The 17108-nt window shown below is 38.4% G+C and overlaps 1 protein-coding gene across 1 annotated transcript in view; it reads right to left on the minus strand.

Moving 5' to 3' along the window:
* Positions 1 to 15106, minus strand: part of zgc:172282 (leucine-rich repeat and fibronectin type III domain-containing protein 1-like protein) — a 53286-nt gene extending 38180 nt beyond the window's left edge. The window contains exons 1-6 of the mRNA XM_062419218.1: positions 14911 to 15106; positions 13341 to 13492; positions 12901 to 13154; positions 12505 to 12748; positions 12255 to 12412; positions 10824 to 11204 (exon numbers count right to left, since the gene is read on the minus strand). Of these exons, the coding sequence (XP_062275202.1) occupies positions 10824 to 11204; positions 12255 to 12412; positions 12505 to 12748; positions 12901 to 13154; positions 13341 to 13492; positions 14911 to 15103 (1382 nt within the window). The 5' untranslated portion in view covers positions 15104 to 15106. The remainder of the gene's footprint in view (positions 1 to 10823; positions 11205 to 12254; positions 12413 to 12504; positions 12749 to 12900; positions 13155 to 13340; positions 13493 to 14910) is intronic.
* Positions 15107 to 17108: the final 2002 nt, after the last annotated feature.

Genomic DNA, 17108 nt, shown 5'->3' on the forward strand with positions numbered 1-17108 from the left:
GTACCTGTCTATGAACAAGGATGCACCATAAGATGGCATTATAAGAGCTGCTGAAAAGCTGTTCGCCTTGATTAGAGTTCCTAATTAAGTGATTCAAAGCATAAACTTACCAAATGTCTTAATGTTTCTATTTAGTTGGGAGTAATTCTTCATAAGCATTGGTGTATCAGCTTCGTTGTTTTCATGAGCCATTTACAGTGATTCATTACCTCCCATTCCAAGGTCAAAGGCATTTGGCCGGAGCTCACTCGTTAAATTCTAATTTAGTGCGCAATGGGTCTAACTCATTATCCATATCACACAATTTACCACAGAAGGCTTCTGTCTTTTTTTCTCCCAACGGAGCTAATTTACCTGTTAAACTGCAGCAGTTTCAAATGAACAGCTGGTGCTTCTTTACTTGAGTTGTAAGTATATATACTGTACATCTATCTATCTATCTATCTATCTATCTATCTATCTATCTATCTATCTATCTATCTATCTATCTATCTATCTATCTATCTATCTATCTATCTATCTACCTATCTATCTATATATCTATCTATCTATATAGATAGATGCTCATGAGACATTTCGGCACACAGGAACATCTGCACTGAGTATGGGCTGGAAGAATGGAAAACACCTCCTAATGGCGTTCAGAGTGACCGAGCTAAGATCATGTGGGACTTCCATATCCAGACTGACAAACTGGTGATGGCTAACCTGCAGGACATCGTGTCGATTGACAAACAACAGAAAAAAGCAGTGGTGATAGACATATCATTCCCGAGAGACAGCAACATCAGTAAGAATGAACACAAGAAGCTCAACAATGATCAAGGGCTGAAAGAGGAGCTAGAAAAGATGTGAGGAGTAAAGGCAACAGTGGTAATCGGAGCACTGTGGGCTCTGACCCACAAACTGGGAGAGTGGTTCCAGCTGATCCCAGGTACAACATCTGAGGTTTCTTAACTAAGATACTGTGCAGAACCCTCAAACTCCCAGGACTCTGGTAGAGGACCCAAGCTTGAGGAAGACACAACACCCCCCTGGAGGGGGGCAGAGGGGGATAAATTATGCCTTGTCAATTTTAGCAGATTGGGTCAAAGCATAGGGCGTTTTTTTCCGATGGAGCATATTTTGATAAAATAAAAATGAAATAGTTTATTTCTTTGTCTCCTTACTATTTCTCACTTGCACAAGTTGCACATATAAACATACAGTGATTAGGGTTGTAATCTACTTGCTGTTCTATATTAGTAATGTAGCTGTAGCTCTTAGTTGGTTTTTGTGTTCCATGAACATATTTACCCAGAAATAGAAAGGCAATCAAATGGTACTAATCAGCACACATCAAACAAGGACACATGCTTCAGCTGTGATACTTAGATACTTATAGATTTTATTTCATTATTAGAATACAAATATTTATTTATTTTTGCTGAAAAAAGGACACTTCGTAGTACTCTGTTGTATGTTACTAGGTAACAAGCTTGCTTCATTGAAATTAAAAAGGAGCAAAATTGAGTCATAGATAAGACAAAAGCAACTCCCTGATATTATTCTGTTGCATACTCAATTGTTTGTACAGTATGTAGCACAAATATAGCTATATGGTTTTACAAGAATGTACACACTCACACAGTAACATGCTTGATACGTTTATCTGACCTCAACAGTTGTTGTCATAGAAATCTGATTGCATGCATATCTGTATTATTGTAAAAGCCAGTTTACTGAATTGTGAGGCTGTAAACTTTATGCATAAGATAATTAGCATGTGGACCTCTCTACCTCAGCCTGTTTTATTATTTTAATTTATTTTATTTTTTCATTTATTTTATTTTATTTTTTCATTTCACCTTTTATTTGAGGACATTAACTGCAATCCTCTGTATATATGCTTGTTAAACAAGCTTGAAAGGGACATATGCACATCACAAATCAGCAGGCTTGTTCATGCTTCACATACATGTCAAAAAATATATGTAAGCTACATGGATCCACCTGCTAACACTAACACACGCACACACACTCTCTCTCACTCTCTCTTTCCCCTATCCCACTTGACACACAGTCGCCCACATGCAGACACACCTCAGCCCACCCAGCTTTGCTCCAGATGCTCCCGCCACCTGCTCCGATGATACCCCTACCACCACCCAACCACCGACACAGACATACACACACACAGTCACACATGCACTCAAGCTATCACACACAGAAACACTACTTGTTCCATGACTTCAGTTCATTCATATGTCAGTTCAACGATGACTGACAATTCACTATTAATACCATATCAAAAACTCTAATGGGTTTCAGTATTCTACATACTGCACGTGAAATGCTTGATGTGTTCATTCAGCAGAGAATGGAAAGTGTCTGTGAGAATGAATTCTACTACTTTCCCCTAGCTGGGGGAAAGAAATATCCCCGCCTATAAGAGCTGCAGCAGGTCTGATGATTGAAACAAATAATGACATGTAAGTGTCAAAGCTTGCTATCATCAACACAATGGTGAGGGTTAGGGTTACAAGGAGTGCATTTTATATGTTGCATAATGTGCACAGCATCGCATCAAGCACTTTCAGAAAAGAATTGCTAATCAGGTGTGAGAGCAGTCACATACTGCTGGGGATATAACTGTTATTAACAGATGTGTCAAGTCACGATATACTGCATCTGCTGGTCTGTGCAGATTTTGTGTGTCTGTGAATCTATTATCCAAAGAACCACAAATCATAGACAAAGCATGAAAGATAGAGGGAGAGAGGGATGGGTCACATGCAGTTGGGATCATGTCTGGGTTCCTGTCTGCAGTGTGTGTTTTGGTGGGTGTGTTTATGTTTTTGTGTGATTGAAAAAGGTTCACTTTGACCTCCTTCTGATCCTGCGTGGTGAGAAAAAAATCAGCTAAATACAACTGGACACATACACACACACACACACACAGACAAAAAAAACCCAAAAAACAACAACAACAAAAACCCACAAAACCATGCACACACTTCTTATCCCACGTATACTCAACAATGTACTCACTCATGCACAATTTAGACGTACAAAGTGGTGTGAATGTAGAGAGAAAATCGAAGGTGTGAGAGTTAAAGTAGAATTTGAAGAGATATCTATTTACAGGAAGCGTCTGGGTGTGTGTGTGTGTGTGTGTGTGTGTGTGTGTGTGTGTGTGTGTGTGTGTGTGTGTGTGCATGTGTGCTTGTGTGTTATGACGGTGCTTTGCATTGATGGCAGAAGGTTAATGTACTGTAAACACACCTTCAAAGGCAGCCATGCTCCCACACCAGAATTAAAGTGTGTGCTTTATGGAGGAGGCATCTACATCTGATGGCTGGCACGCCACTTTATAAAAAGCTCTGTATTATAAAGTCATTTAGCATATCTGCATTTGATAAAAATACTTTAACCTGATTAAATACAGATAGAAAATATTGTAATACTTGTATATAGAGTTATTAAATAAAACACTGCTCTGCCTTCCTCTTTATTGTTACAATGAATTAGGCATATGTCAATAACACCCCTGAACTAGTATACATTAAGACAATCACAGCAATGGCAGATTTAATCTAACAAAACTAAGTCTTGAAGGCTCAAAGTAAAAATAAAGGCTTAAGAAGATGTTTTTCACATTGGAGGGATCAACTCTGTATCTAGGCTGTGTTTACAATGCATACAGTGTTTGTTGACAGAAAATGATTGCATGTGAGAAATGCAGCAATACATGCTGTAGTTGCAGTACAGTTAAGGTTTCCACTGCAATGCTCTCACTGGTAGATCTCAACACTGCCAAGTCAGTTTCTTCTCACACTGCAATATTAGAGTGAGACTGCATCCATTAGGTGGTCAGCATTATGATTGCAACTCTGCATACTTTTGATGTCTTGGTGGTTGCAGACAACACTCACAACGCATTTGCACTGAATTCAAATATAGTTAAATGCAGTGGTACACAAAGTAATTATTAATAAAAGCAAGAAACAGAACTGTATAAGTATAATACATGCAAGGATTTGTCAACAGGATTTTATTATTAGTTGTTGTGCAATGTCATAAAAGTAGCAGTCTTCAATTTTTGCTTGGATGGGTGTCAGTAATTCACACAGAATAGGAAAAGAAACATACAGTATATTTGTATAGAAATTTGCTCCATGTAATGCATTAATTAAAAGCGAAAGCAAATAAAACGAGGGTGGAGGTGCGAGAATCACACCTCTTGTTGTCTGAGTTGGTCATGTGAATTAAAAACATGCTGCCATCTTTGGTCTGTATCGCCATAGTTGCAGGCATTACTTATTACAATCAAGACAAATATGGGGACAAAGATTGAGACCGATAAATACCAGTTCATATGCACAGCGCTGATTTCATTCTCACCCTTGCAATAGGTACAGCACACTAGAGATTCTTGCTCAGAAAGAAATGCAGCTATCATTTCTAGATTGTGGCAGAATGAACGTTGTCAAAGACAGGCAGGTAGGAAAAACATGTATTGCTGACATATTGATTGAATAGTAAGAAAATATAACAGCCAAATGTGAATATCCAATGATGCACCACCACAGATCTTTCTGACTGAAACTACAGTAAATCATATTAAAATGACAACAGCACTTTTAGGCTAATACATCACTTGAGCTGACTCCCTGTTCAGTAAAGGGCCAGTCAAGCTGAAGCCAGGTGGTTTGGCTGAATAACGTGCTATCCCTGGTGAGGCCTGTGCTGGAATCCAAGCTATTGATCCTGCTTGACCTCTGACTGATCAAGATCAGTGTGTTTTTGCTCGTTCCAAAAGCTCCAATGGCAGCACAAATCAACATGCACACTCACACAGACACACACACTCCAAGATATATTCTTGAGACTTAACAAGACTTAACATTATTGACAACATCCTTTGTATAACTGTGTATAACACAACAAACACTACTTATGAAATGGAAATGGAATCTGAAGATAAACCATTGATGACATATAATGGTCACTTTGGACTCTTAAAAGAAAAGAAAACAATTCCATTGTAATCAGGTTATTATTGTGTTCCTTCTATGAAGCTGTAAAAACAGAGTAAAAAGGCAAAGTTTCTTATGAAAAGGTTCACACATAATGGAACATACGTTAAATAAACGACACATAATGTCGTCTAATGAAACCCATTAGACCACACATAAAAAAATAACAATACCAAAATACACCAATAATCAGACACAGGAAAAAAACACATTGTGGGGGAAATACAAGAGAAAAGAGTATCAATACAGAAAATGTGACTCAGGGTGATGAAAAAAGATTCTTGAGTGTAGATTTATCTCCTTCATCCAGGTAGTAAAAGGTGAAGCCACAACTGCACCATTGTTGTAGAATTGAAATTGTTTTGCCTCTTATCCAAGAGGCTTTACAAATTCTACTGAGTCGTAGAATATACAAAGGAAGAGGAAAGTGTGGAAACTATCACTGAAAAGTAAATGGGGATAATGACATTACCTGTGTGCTGCTCACATCAGTGCCTCTGTGCTTTTTAAAACACACTTCCAGCATCAATCCTGGGGGGAGGACACACTTTCAGGGCTTAATTTCTTTATCGGTTTCAAACCGATTTACACCTTAATTCATGTGACTAATCACTCCTACATGACTGTCACTGTGACCTAATGACTCACATGTGATATCAAGGTATGCTTGGGACTCCCCGCCAGCCAGTAGGAGTGATGAAATCTTGGATGAGAAGGTGAAACATCAGTGTTACAATTTGGCATTGAGAAGAAACAGAAACAACACTTTGGAGAGGACTTATATTTATATATAGGCAGTTGAAATGTTTATGTTATCTTAAAAAAGACATTATACAAAGCTGTTGATATATCACCAAATATGGAATACGTACTTACTTTATGGTTAAGGGTGTTAATAAAAAACACACCCGAATATGGGGATACACGTGGATCAATAATAAACAAAGAACAGCATTTAAAAGAAATTTCAGTTTTATTTTGAGTTGCTGCTATTGAATCTTTACAATTGAGTTTTATACCAGTATTAGAGTAAAACTAAGACGATAGATACATGGTATTTGTGTAAGGTACTAGAGAAACGTGAAGTAAACTGTGTGCATATGTATCTCAATTAAAATAATACACACGTACCCATGCACGCACGCACACACACACACACGCACACACACACACACACACACACACACACACACACACACACACACACTGTGGCAACAACACTTCCTGCAGCTTCCTGCAAAGGTTTGATGTCATCAGTGGCACTGAGAGTGACAGCTAATACACAGCTGCCAGCTGGTCAAATGTGCACACATATAAACACTCATCACACACATGTTCACATGCACACATACACATACCCTTGAATAGGCATTGATTACATAAGTCAGGGGGCTTTGAAGAGCATGTTTTAGACACAGGGTTAACTAATACACCCCCAACCAATGGCTTCCATGAACATATACACAAATGCACATATACACACACTCACACTCACTTGGTGCTGTAATGGCATTGATCCTAAGTAGTCAGGGGGTTTTGAGACTGTGTCAGAGAGCTCTCTTTATGCTCTGAACTCCTTGGAAAATCTCTGGACTACTGGTGGTCTTTCTAAATTGGAAATGGTTGGAAATTGAGCTGCCTGCTTAAATAAAAGTTGGATAAAATGGAAACCAAGGGCATTATATCACACGATGCTGTGATCTAGAATTCTATGGCTGGATGAATTTACTCAGTGGAATAAAAGAAGGAAAAAAAAAGAAAGAAAAAGTATAATAGCAATTATTATTCAGTAAATTTAGAATGTATTTTATATGCTTGAATCTTAAAAGAAAACATACATTAAAGCTTTTCCTGTGGAAACATTTACTCTTATTACATAGGAATTACTACTGCACTGAAAGTCAAACTATATTTATCTGCATTAGAACTGCCTGATAGTTTAGTCAAATGAATTCACTTCTCACAGTGCAGCTTCAGCATACATATTGCAATAGTAAGAAGCAAAAACCTCCTCAGCCCCACATCTGTTATTCAGCTTTCATCGACTGAAACCACAGTAACAGACTCTAATCCAGAAGTTTTCATTAGATCTCAGCAGGAATATGCGTCGCAATGCAATCCTTCCTGTTTCTGATTACAAAAAGGGAATAAACGTTATCCATCATTGATTAAATTGAGATTGTTAGACTGAGATGGATTGGTTTCAACACTGAAATAACCAGAGCAGACTTGTTAATATCAAATAGCCTGTCCTTTCATCACAAATATGTTTCCTTATTTCCTGTCTTCCCTGCTCCTCAGCACTTTGCCCCCCCCCCCCCCCCCCCCCTCATCCCCCCAACCTCTCCTCCTTTGATGGCACTGTGCCTCACTACTCCTAATGGATATTGACCAAAGAAAGACAAGGGAGGAACCCATGCACCGGTGCAATGATGATGCCTTCTAATGGATGTTAATCTCACAATGCCATGTGCGTTCATGTATCAGTATCACATTTCAGACGTGATCTTATGTGATGAACTTAGATTATCACAAATACCTTTTTGTAGCCGTTGATATTTTTGTTTCAAATTGTAAACAATAATAAAGAACCAAAATGCTGTTTGTTTTTTCATGGTGCAAATAGTACCTAATTAACATTTAAGGTATTATTGTGGAGTTTTTTGTTTATTTATTAGTTTTTTAAATGTTCTAGCAGTTTTTTTTTTTCCATGTGTCACCTTCTTGGTTTGTTCTTATTCACACACATGAGGATACACATGCATGTGCACATGCATATTCCTATTATTGGTTTCACACTAAGCAATGCAGTAGGCTAATGCACCCATAAAGGCATGGAAAAGAAGATTGGTAGCAAGTAAACATGGACATAAACAATGTGGTTTACAAGAAAAAAACAATTAATAATAGATGAGTAAGAAAATGCATTTAAGTTGTTTGTTAGACTCAAGGATACACACAATGAGTTTGGATGTATACCACCAGGGCCCTAATTTCCTGCAGGATAAGGCCAGTGCCAGGGTAAAGGCAATTTTTATGCAATTTTCCTCTGATGCAAGCCTGTTTTTTTGCGTCTTTGCATGTTTGGTACTTGCCTGGCATGAGAGGAGGAGATGCGCAGCTGAGGCTGTGTTCATGCTAATTAGGTTTTGCAGTGCAATTTTGGTTCTCATTTTGGCATACACATAACCTGCTCCGACCATGTCTATTCGCACATGCAGATGCAGAGCAATTGTCGTGGCTTCGGTTGGCAGAGACGTCTCCAAAATCACAGTTTTGCTATATCTTATTTTATTAAGGCTAGTTGAGTGCTAGCTTGAGCCAAACCACTGATGAAGTCTCCATATGTGTGTTATTGTTGATTTGTGTTGCACCTGTAGCTATCTATCATGTAGCTCCAGGCTCTCTCTCTCTCTCTCTCTCTCTCTCTCTCTCTCTCTCTCTCTCTCTCTCTCTCTCTCTCTCTCTCTCTCTCTTTCTCTCTCTCTCTCTCTCTCTCTCTCTCTCTCTCTCTCTCTCTCTCACACCTAATCACCTACACTCACCCACACTTAACAGGTAAGGAGTGTATTTTGTACCTGCAGGGCCACTGTGTTCACTAGCTGCATCCAACCTTGAACAGGCAGGTATAGATAGACAGTTGCTATGCAGGAGAACAGTTGCCATGCTTAGAATTGTAAAGAGCTGCTTGTCTCCTACAGTTAGTTAAACTGTCTGAATAAAAAAGTGTCCTTTCTAGCTTAGAAATAAGAACATAATCAGTCTTCAGTAGAGACCCGCAAGTGTCAACCTTTTACGTGTTATGGGGAACTGTCAGATTCATTTGTCAGCATGGATGGATTTGACATATTCTTCCACAGATTGCTCTTTCAGGAATTATTTTTCCTAGAGAGACCATTTCTGCTGTTGATCAAGAATAAAAAGGCCAAGGAAAGTTAAATTGGTAATCAGAGAATTCTATAGTGAAAATCCATTCAACAGCAAAGAGATTTTCTGTAATGACAGAAGACAAAAATGACATATTTAGTACATTAATTTGCACCTCTGACAATATGAAATACATAGAAAAATACACTCCACACTCATCTTTGACAGTATTAAAGCCACCTGTCACTCAAAACACAATCTGAGAGATTTCCTAACCTGTTGCCATGACAACTCTCCAACATATGAAAACTTCTTAGAACTGAAAATAAACAGGGCTTTCCCAGGCTTTCTGGGAGATTTAGGCAATCACGTTGGGGTTGGTTTTGGGAGAAAGATAATGTGGAAGATACCCCAAGAGCACAAATATTCACAATAAACTTACCTGCAACACATACAGGTGCTAAATGGTAGTTAAACCATGTGTTTTTGTGGAACCATGTGTAATAGGAAGAAGCAGTAGAGTAAATATTCTGCAGGGAGAAGACACACTGTGCCAAATTAAAGTTTTAACAATAGCAATACTAAACAGCAGGTATTGGCAATCTAAGTGTGTTTAGATTACATCTAAATAATATCCATATAAGCATGGCTTAAAATATATGTATTAATAAAGGTTCAAATTAAACATCCAATCAGCATTTTCAATACTAAGGGCCAAACGAGCAAGTGCTTTGCTTAATGCTTTCATTTTATTAAAAGTACCTTCCTGATAGGTGATGAAACAGCAAGGCAGCAGTTACACTGAAGCAAATGCACTAGCATATGGTCTCAGTTTACACTTGTCATATACTGTGCATACTGTACATGCAACCAACACTTCCTCTGTCACACAAGCAGCAGGGGTGTTGAACTGGTCCAAATGTAACTTTTGGCAGAGAATATTGTCACATGACAACATCGTCAGATATCCTCAATAACACTGCTACTCTCTGTCTGTCATATAAAACAAAACATTTGATATGTCTTTAATGTATATGACAGCATTCGTAAAGTTCCATGGTAACCTACATACTTTAATATGTTGAAGGACATTAATATGATCCACCACAAAATGACCTTTCTACCTATTCAAATCATGTGCTTTAAATCAATTCAGTGAGAACATTATTAGAATTCTTTGGCTGCAATCACAAAGAATTACCATAATACCTTGAACCGCTCTTTCTTTCCATTGAAATTCTACGGGTGTTCTTTCCCATTTTGACTTGACTTGAGATGACAGCATGTGAAATGTGTGCACACAAACTGTATTAAAAACAAAAAATCTGAAAATCAGAAAACTTTGTTTGTTCCAGGGATCTGTTAAATGAGATGTTCTCTCCTTCTACAGCACAATCAACTTTCTATGTTAAAGGTTGGAAGCACTTGGAAGTGACACCAGTCAAATCAGAAAAAAACTAAACAAACTAATGATAAAGAGTTAACTAAACTTGTCAAACTCCCAACAAACATAGAACAATATCAATAGAGCCATAATCTAAATACGGACAACGAAACCATACAGCAACAGCATCAGTAAAGCAATGCAGATAAGCATTAAAACATGTTCAGTTGTAACACTCCTCACATTTGGCCCAGCGGCCTCACATTCAGCAAACCCTACAATGGCTCTGTTCCACTACAGATCTCTTTATCATTTCAGCTGATTAGACTTTTTCAACCGGATGACTGGGTAATCTCTAATTGTATCATCTATCATCTGTTCTCATCCTCATCGCTGCAGCTGATGTGTGCTGATTAACATACAAACGGATGCAGACACACTCAACACACGCTCACACACACGTTCATATTTTCAAACACATTCAGGCAAACACAGGAAAATGTACCACTTGCAGACAGACAGAGTTGTATACATTAAAAGGTAGATAAACAGACCTGTACACCAGTGTGTCATCCCCAGAGCTGTTGTATTGGACCTGGAACATCCTGACTCCAGATATAGGAGTCTGACTGCTCCATCTAATGAGTGCAGAGTTTCCTGTCAGCTCCACCAACGAAACCCTTCGTTCTGCCCCTCTTGTCTCGTTGTTGGGGAGAGCAACCTTAGAGGAGGTCAGGATGTCAGAGGGGGCAGGTTCAGAGGACGGGTCGCGACTGCGGCTTGTGCTGTTTGCCAGATGAGGCATTGCGGTGACGACTAGCTCCACCCTTCCTGTGGATTCACCTGCAGCATTGGAGGCAATGCAGGTGAAGTTTCCCGAATCCTTTATGGATGTAACATTGATCTCCAGGCTTCCATTAGGGAAAACCAAAGTTCTGAAAGATATGATAATTCACAAATAATTATTTATAGATCTGTCTGTAGCAACATATTTAACAATAACAAAGGAATTCAGTCTGTAAGATAACTTAAATATTAACTCTCACGCAACACAGACAAGTAAGTCTGATATTGTGGTTAGTCTTGAATTGACTAGGTAGAATTACTTGCAAACTGTGGAGAAAAACAAAACAAAACAAAAACAAACTTATAGTAGTAATATTTACCGATGAGTTAGGTGACTCTAAATGGAAGGCAGGATCTAATGGACCTTTTTTTAAACAGCAGACAGTTTGTCAAAGCAGGAAAAGCAACGGTGCAATTGATAACATTAACAACAGCTCAGTCCTATTTGGTTTTTCCAAATTCATCACCCTGGTAGAGTGTATAATGGTTCACCAGTACAGCCTCCTTGAACACTTGAATGGAACTGTGCCGTTGTTAATGCCATCAGTCCCACCTGTGCTCTGGCAAAATGTCTGCTGTACAAAAAGGTCTACTGGCTTCGTCAGTGTTGTCCATATTAACCTCATTTTTTGCATCTGTGTGTTGCACACAATGATGATGCCAACATCCACCACCAGCAGGATCAATGCAATGACTGCCAAGCTAGAAGGTTATATTTGTCACTAACTGTGGGATTAATTGGCATAAGAAGTATTAACCTGAAATAGTAGATGGAAAAAATACAACAATACTATTAATTTATCAACTAGCCTTTTTATTAAGAACATAGAACATAATTACACTGATGTATCATTATCTCCAATTATCATCAGTGGAGAAACCTTCAGTAACTGAGATGTGTAAGGGATGGGGAGATTCAAATTCTGACCTCAACAACAACCTTTTAATCCTTTTTGGCACTGAGCTCGATTAGTATATAAAAGAATATTTAATCAACCCCCCTCTTTCACCTGTGAACTGGTGCTCTCAGTGGTTGAGTCATATTCCCTAAATGAACACACTCTATAGGCCAGTGGAAAGAAGTAGTATGTAGATCTAGTATGTAGGACTATGGGGGTATACAGTGCTAATGTAAGTACCTGGAGCTATTAGATATAAGTCGCCCTTCAGGGCTGATCCAGTGAACTTCAGGCTCTGGATCACCGTTTGCTTTGCACTTCAAGCTGGCAGGCTGGCCCTCCATAGCAACTGTATGAGGTGACTTACGGGTCAGCACGGGTGGGTCACAAATAAACTCCTAAAAGTGGAAAACAGATTTAGACAATATATATACCAAATAGTTTTCTGTAATATATTATTTCCATTATTTTAGGTATATTAGTTTGTCACCTCTTCAGGTATTGTCCAGAAATACTTGGCACTGAGGTCAGAAGGAGAGGCACATGTCTCCAGGTCATCTTCTCTGGTCAGTCTCCTTAACCAAAGAAGTTCACAGTTACAGTGAAGGGGGTTGCCACCAAAACTCAACACCAGGGAGGTAAGAGGACTGCCTCTGGACTTTGCATAAACTGGGATTCTCAGGAACAGTGGGTCCGGGGGAATTTTCTTCAGCTTGTTTGATGTCATGTCTAGCCTGTGAAAAGATGGCAGTGTAGGGAAGATAAGAAAATTATCATGAGACCTACAGTAATTAATTCAGTCCATTCCCAACAAAGCATAAGTTTATGAGTTTATTATTTAAGAATTTTGTTTTTTGAGTTATTCTTTCATTATTAAGATTTTTACCTAGCCAGTTTGTGTAGGTTGGTGAATACTCCTTGGGGAACATTTTCTATGAGGTTGTGATCCATATTTAGGGTATTGACATTGGTTAGACGTCCGATTGTGTCCCAGGGCACCTGAGCGAGGTTGTTATAACTGAGGTCCAGATCCTCCAGTGTTGACAGGAAGTCATCAAAGGCATGGGGAGATATGGAGTGGAGCTGGTTGTTGGCCAGAATTAGGTGGCGTAGGTTGGTAAGGCCTTTGAAATGGTCATCCTGGTTGGCAAAAAAGTGAAGTATCACAACTATATTCTGCCATTGTACCTCTACTGTTCATTTGTCTTTATATCCATTATCTAATCTTAAACTTTAGTTGTTGCTACAGCATAAGGCTTTAAAATCCATTGATCCATCTGACAATTACTTCAACAGTCCATGCAACTATCCATCAATCAATCTTACCTTGATCACAGTTAATCTGTTAGAGTCTAGGTGGAGAGCTCTCAGTCGCCGCAGGTCACTGAAAGCTGTGGGGAGGATCTGACTGATGGTGTTTCTCGACAGTGTCAGATGTAGCAGACTGGTCATGTTGGCAAAGTCTTTCCTTCGGACGGCTGGGTATGAGCAGGATAAATAAACACACATAAATACAGTATTAACTGTGGTTACAGGTCTTAAGCGTGCCAGATAGTCCGCATGAGTACAGTATTATGGGACAAATGGAAGTCAGTAGGTACACATACACTAAAATGTCTAAATGCACAAATGGCAGGCTAACCAAAGGAAAAGTTTTCAGGAACTAGCATGCTTTCACTGAAGTGGATGACTTTTTGTGATGTTTAGCTTTTTAGGAAAAAAATCTCTCTCAGCTGGAAAGTGAGAAGAGGTATAAAATAAACAAAAATGTGGCAAGTAAGTGGATACATTTACTGAAATGGTGTCTGCTTTTCATGTTTTCGTGCGCACACACACTGCTGTCAGATCCAAACTACGATGATTTAAATTTAGACTGGCAACTTCATGCTGAATGAGCCTGTAGCATGCCAAGGCTACAGGCTATGATACTGAGTGTGCTTTTATCAATTCCTGTTAAATTAATCTTATATCTCTCAAAATGAGGGATACCAGATTAGTTTTTCACAGAGTAGTGCTTAACTGAAATTGATTTGGACGTGAAAGATGTGACTTAAATGAGTACAGCTGTTTGATATTGTTAACGGTGCATCAAACTATGTTTTGGGACCCTGTGAACATAGTCTTTTTTTAGCTTGTGTGTCTTTTATTGTGGCAGACTTTGGAATATAATTTCTTTTAAGTCAAGCCTGTGAAAATTAGGTGGCTGCCTCGGTGTGAGCTAATGGGAATACAGATTAAAATAAAAGAATAAAGCAACACTTTGATACAAGCTTATTTTTAAGAACCAAAGAATCAAAAATAAGTCTTTGATATAAGAAAGAGATGAATCATGAATGAGATTTGAGTGTAACACGAAACAAAAAAAGTTGTAAAGAAAAATCCCTACTCATGAGAATTATTTTCATGTGGAGACCAAAAAATGGTGACATAGGCTAACAATATTAATTAAATATTAATTGTTCAGTGACAACTATTGAGTGTGCTTCCATGTAGACAACCAATCCGAGCTTATCCATCAACTGATGCATAATGACAAAAGGAGGTCATTAAATAAATGATAAATGTATTTAATGACCTCAATACAAACAGTATATTGTATAGTACATGATTTATTTATGTATTATTTATTTATTGTCAATGCATTGTTTGCTCTTTTGTCATGTCTGACTTTCTGTATCATTGCTCAGGATCCAAAAACTGCTGCTATTGCTGATAGTATTTTATCAGAAACACCTCTACCACAGCTTTAAAGCACAAACTCTGGAAGACATTCTTTTATTAATGTTTGACAAGGAGGTATGAACAAATTTGGCCAAGCAAAGTATCTCAATGCACTGCCTTGATTCCTTAATAGATCGTTAAATGGAATAAAAGTGCAGATTAGTTGGTATGCTACCTGTGATGAAGTTCTCTTGAAGCCGTAACTCCACGGTGCGACGGTCGATGGCAGCAGGAACAAACAGCAAGCCTGTCTTGGAGCAGAGGATAGCGAGCGATGGAGAAAGGCTCTGGCACATACAGCGTTTCGGACACGGCTGTCCCCTGCATGCCGCCGCCAGCAACAGCAAAGAGAACCACAGCCGTTCCATTATCCTCCACTGGGAACAAGGCAACTGGAAGACATAAAGAAATAAGCAATAAAGGTAACTGGATTCAAAGCTGGCTTTACTTGAGACTAGTGGCAAACCAGGGTGAATCACTGACCTCCGGAGAAAATGAATCAGTCACAAAGAGGATGAACTGTTGGAACATACTGTAAGCATTTACAGATATGTAAAGACCTCTGTAGACTTTTTGTACTTTGTCCTTATCTTCAGTACTAGGCATTTGCGTTTCTTGTGCATTGATTTCACAATCACAGATCAGGAAGCTACAAGTGACATCAAGCTCCTATTAAATATAACAAGCACTTTGTTTAGGAAACAAACATGAACTGTGTCTTTGGTAGCTTGAATTAGCTGAGGTGGCCAAGGATTGCACATATTGAGCATAAAGACATTAAAAGTGTAATACAAGCTAAAAGGACCCAGCGGGATAAACAATGGAATCTGTCTTGGCCCTGTCACGGAGAAATCAGCAATTCTAGATCTCTACTACTGCATAATATATCAAATTTACAGCAAAGAAAAGTGACATGTAATGTTAGAGCCTGTGTATGACCATGTACTTCTTTGTTTCTCTGTCGGATAACTTTTTAAAAGTGCAACAAATAACCAATCAACTACAGTATGTGGTTACTGCCCATGTCCTGTGCATACCTTCAGGGGATGTGACTTATTCCAAGGCAACATAAACTAATAACCTCAGCCAGACTGCCTCTAGGGTTTACACATTTGACTTGAACATTTAATTCCATATCCGAATAAAAGTAATTTCTCTTTTTTTCAACTTTAGAGCTGAGAGAGGAGTGAGAAGTAGATCATAGTAGTACATGTTTGATATTTTGATGACTCACTTTGCACCACAGTGAGCTTAGTTTCTGTAATCTGTAGAATAGAGTGCACATGACACACTCATATTTTTGTTCTGATTGATAATGTCAGTGAGGCATAGCAGAGGATCAAATTTACAACATTTTTAATAGCATCCTTATCCATAGTAGCTTGCATGCTGAATGAAGACCTTTCCTATAAGTTCATTAACTCCTTGATCTAACTGCAGTCACAAATGTGAAAGATGCATATTGTCAACGATTATGCACAGTTCCTATGAGCCTATATTCCTATGTGCACAGCCAGTACTAAGATGCTGCACACAAACTTTGCTCTTTTCCACATCAAACGGTTTATTTGGCAGCATTATAGACATATATACATTATAGATACACAGTTGGTTAACACAGTTGCATAAGAAATGTCAAACAAAACTTCTCTTTCCAGTGTACACCACTTCAACTGCTCAGAGCCATCTCTTCCACACTGAATATCTGCTTCCAACAACACCTGCTTCTTTCCAATGGGTCTGGGAAAAGTATCACCTGAACATCATATCTACAATATGATTACAATACAGGCTGATCTATGTCTGTATCAGCATTGTGTGGTCAAACTGAATATTACTGTTAGAGTAGAATTGATGTGTAATTTCATAGTTGTTTGTGGATCAGGGACAGTGTTAATGTGGTGATAGTGTATGCCTATCTATGGTTTAGTAAAAAGGCCATTGTTTCACTCCCAGTTTGGCAAAAGTGACATTGTTGTTGCATTGACACATAGCTAAATATGTAAATGCAACATTAATAATCAATTAATCAAGGGACAAAAAAAACAAAAAACAATAAGACAACCTGGAAAATATGTGGCTACATTCTTATTTGTATTTAAATGTGATTGATTGTTCTACAGTGTCATGTAAATGTGATTATTGTGTGCACCACAGTTCTTTTTATTTCCTTTTAACACAAGCTGTACACAAATTAGCAAGGACAGGTAATCACATGGGATCATCAAAATGCAATTCTTTCACCTGTTCTTTCTCTTGATCCCATTAAATTTTCATAGCCCATCACTTTGCATTGCAGTCAGGCACTCTATGTACTTGACAGCATTGAAGTGAAGATTTATAATGAAGAGTATCTGGCCATCTTATATTACA

This window comes from Scomber scombrus, chromosome 5 (genome assembly GCF_963691925.1).
Source record: "Scomber scombrus chromosome 5, fScoSco1.1, whole genome shotgun sequence".
NCBI lineage: Eukaryota > Metazoa > Chordata > Actinopteri > Scombriformes > Scombridae > Scomber > Scomber scombrus.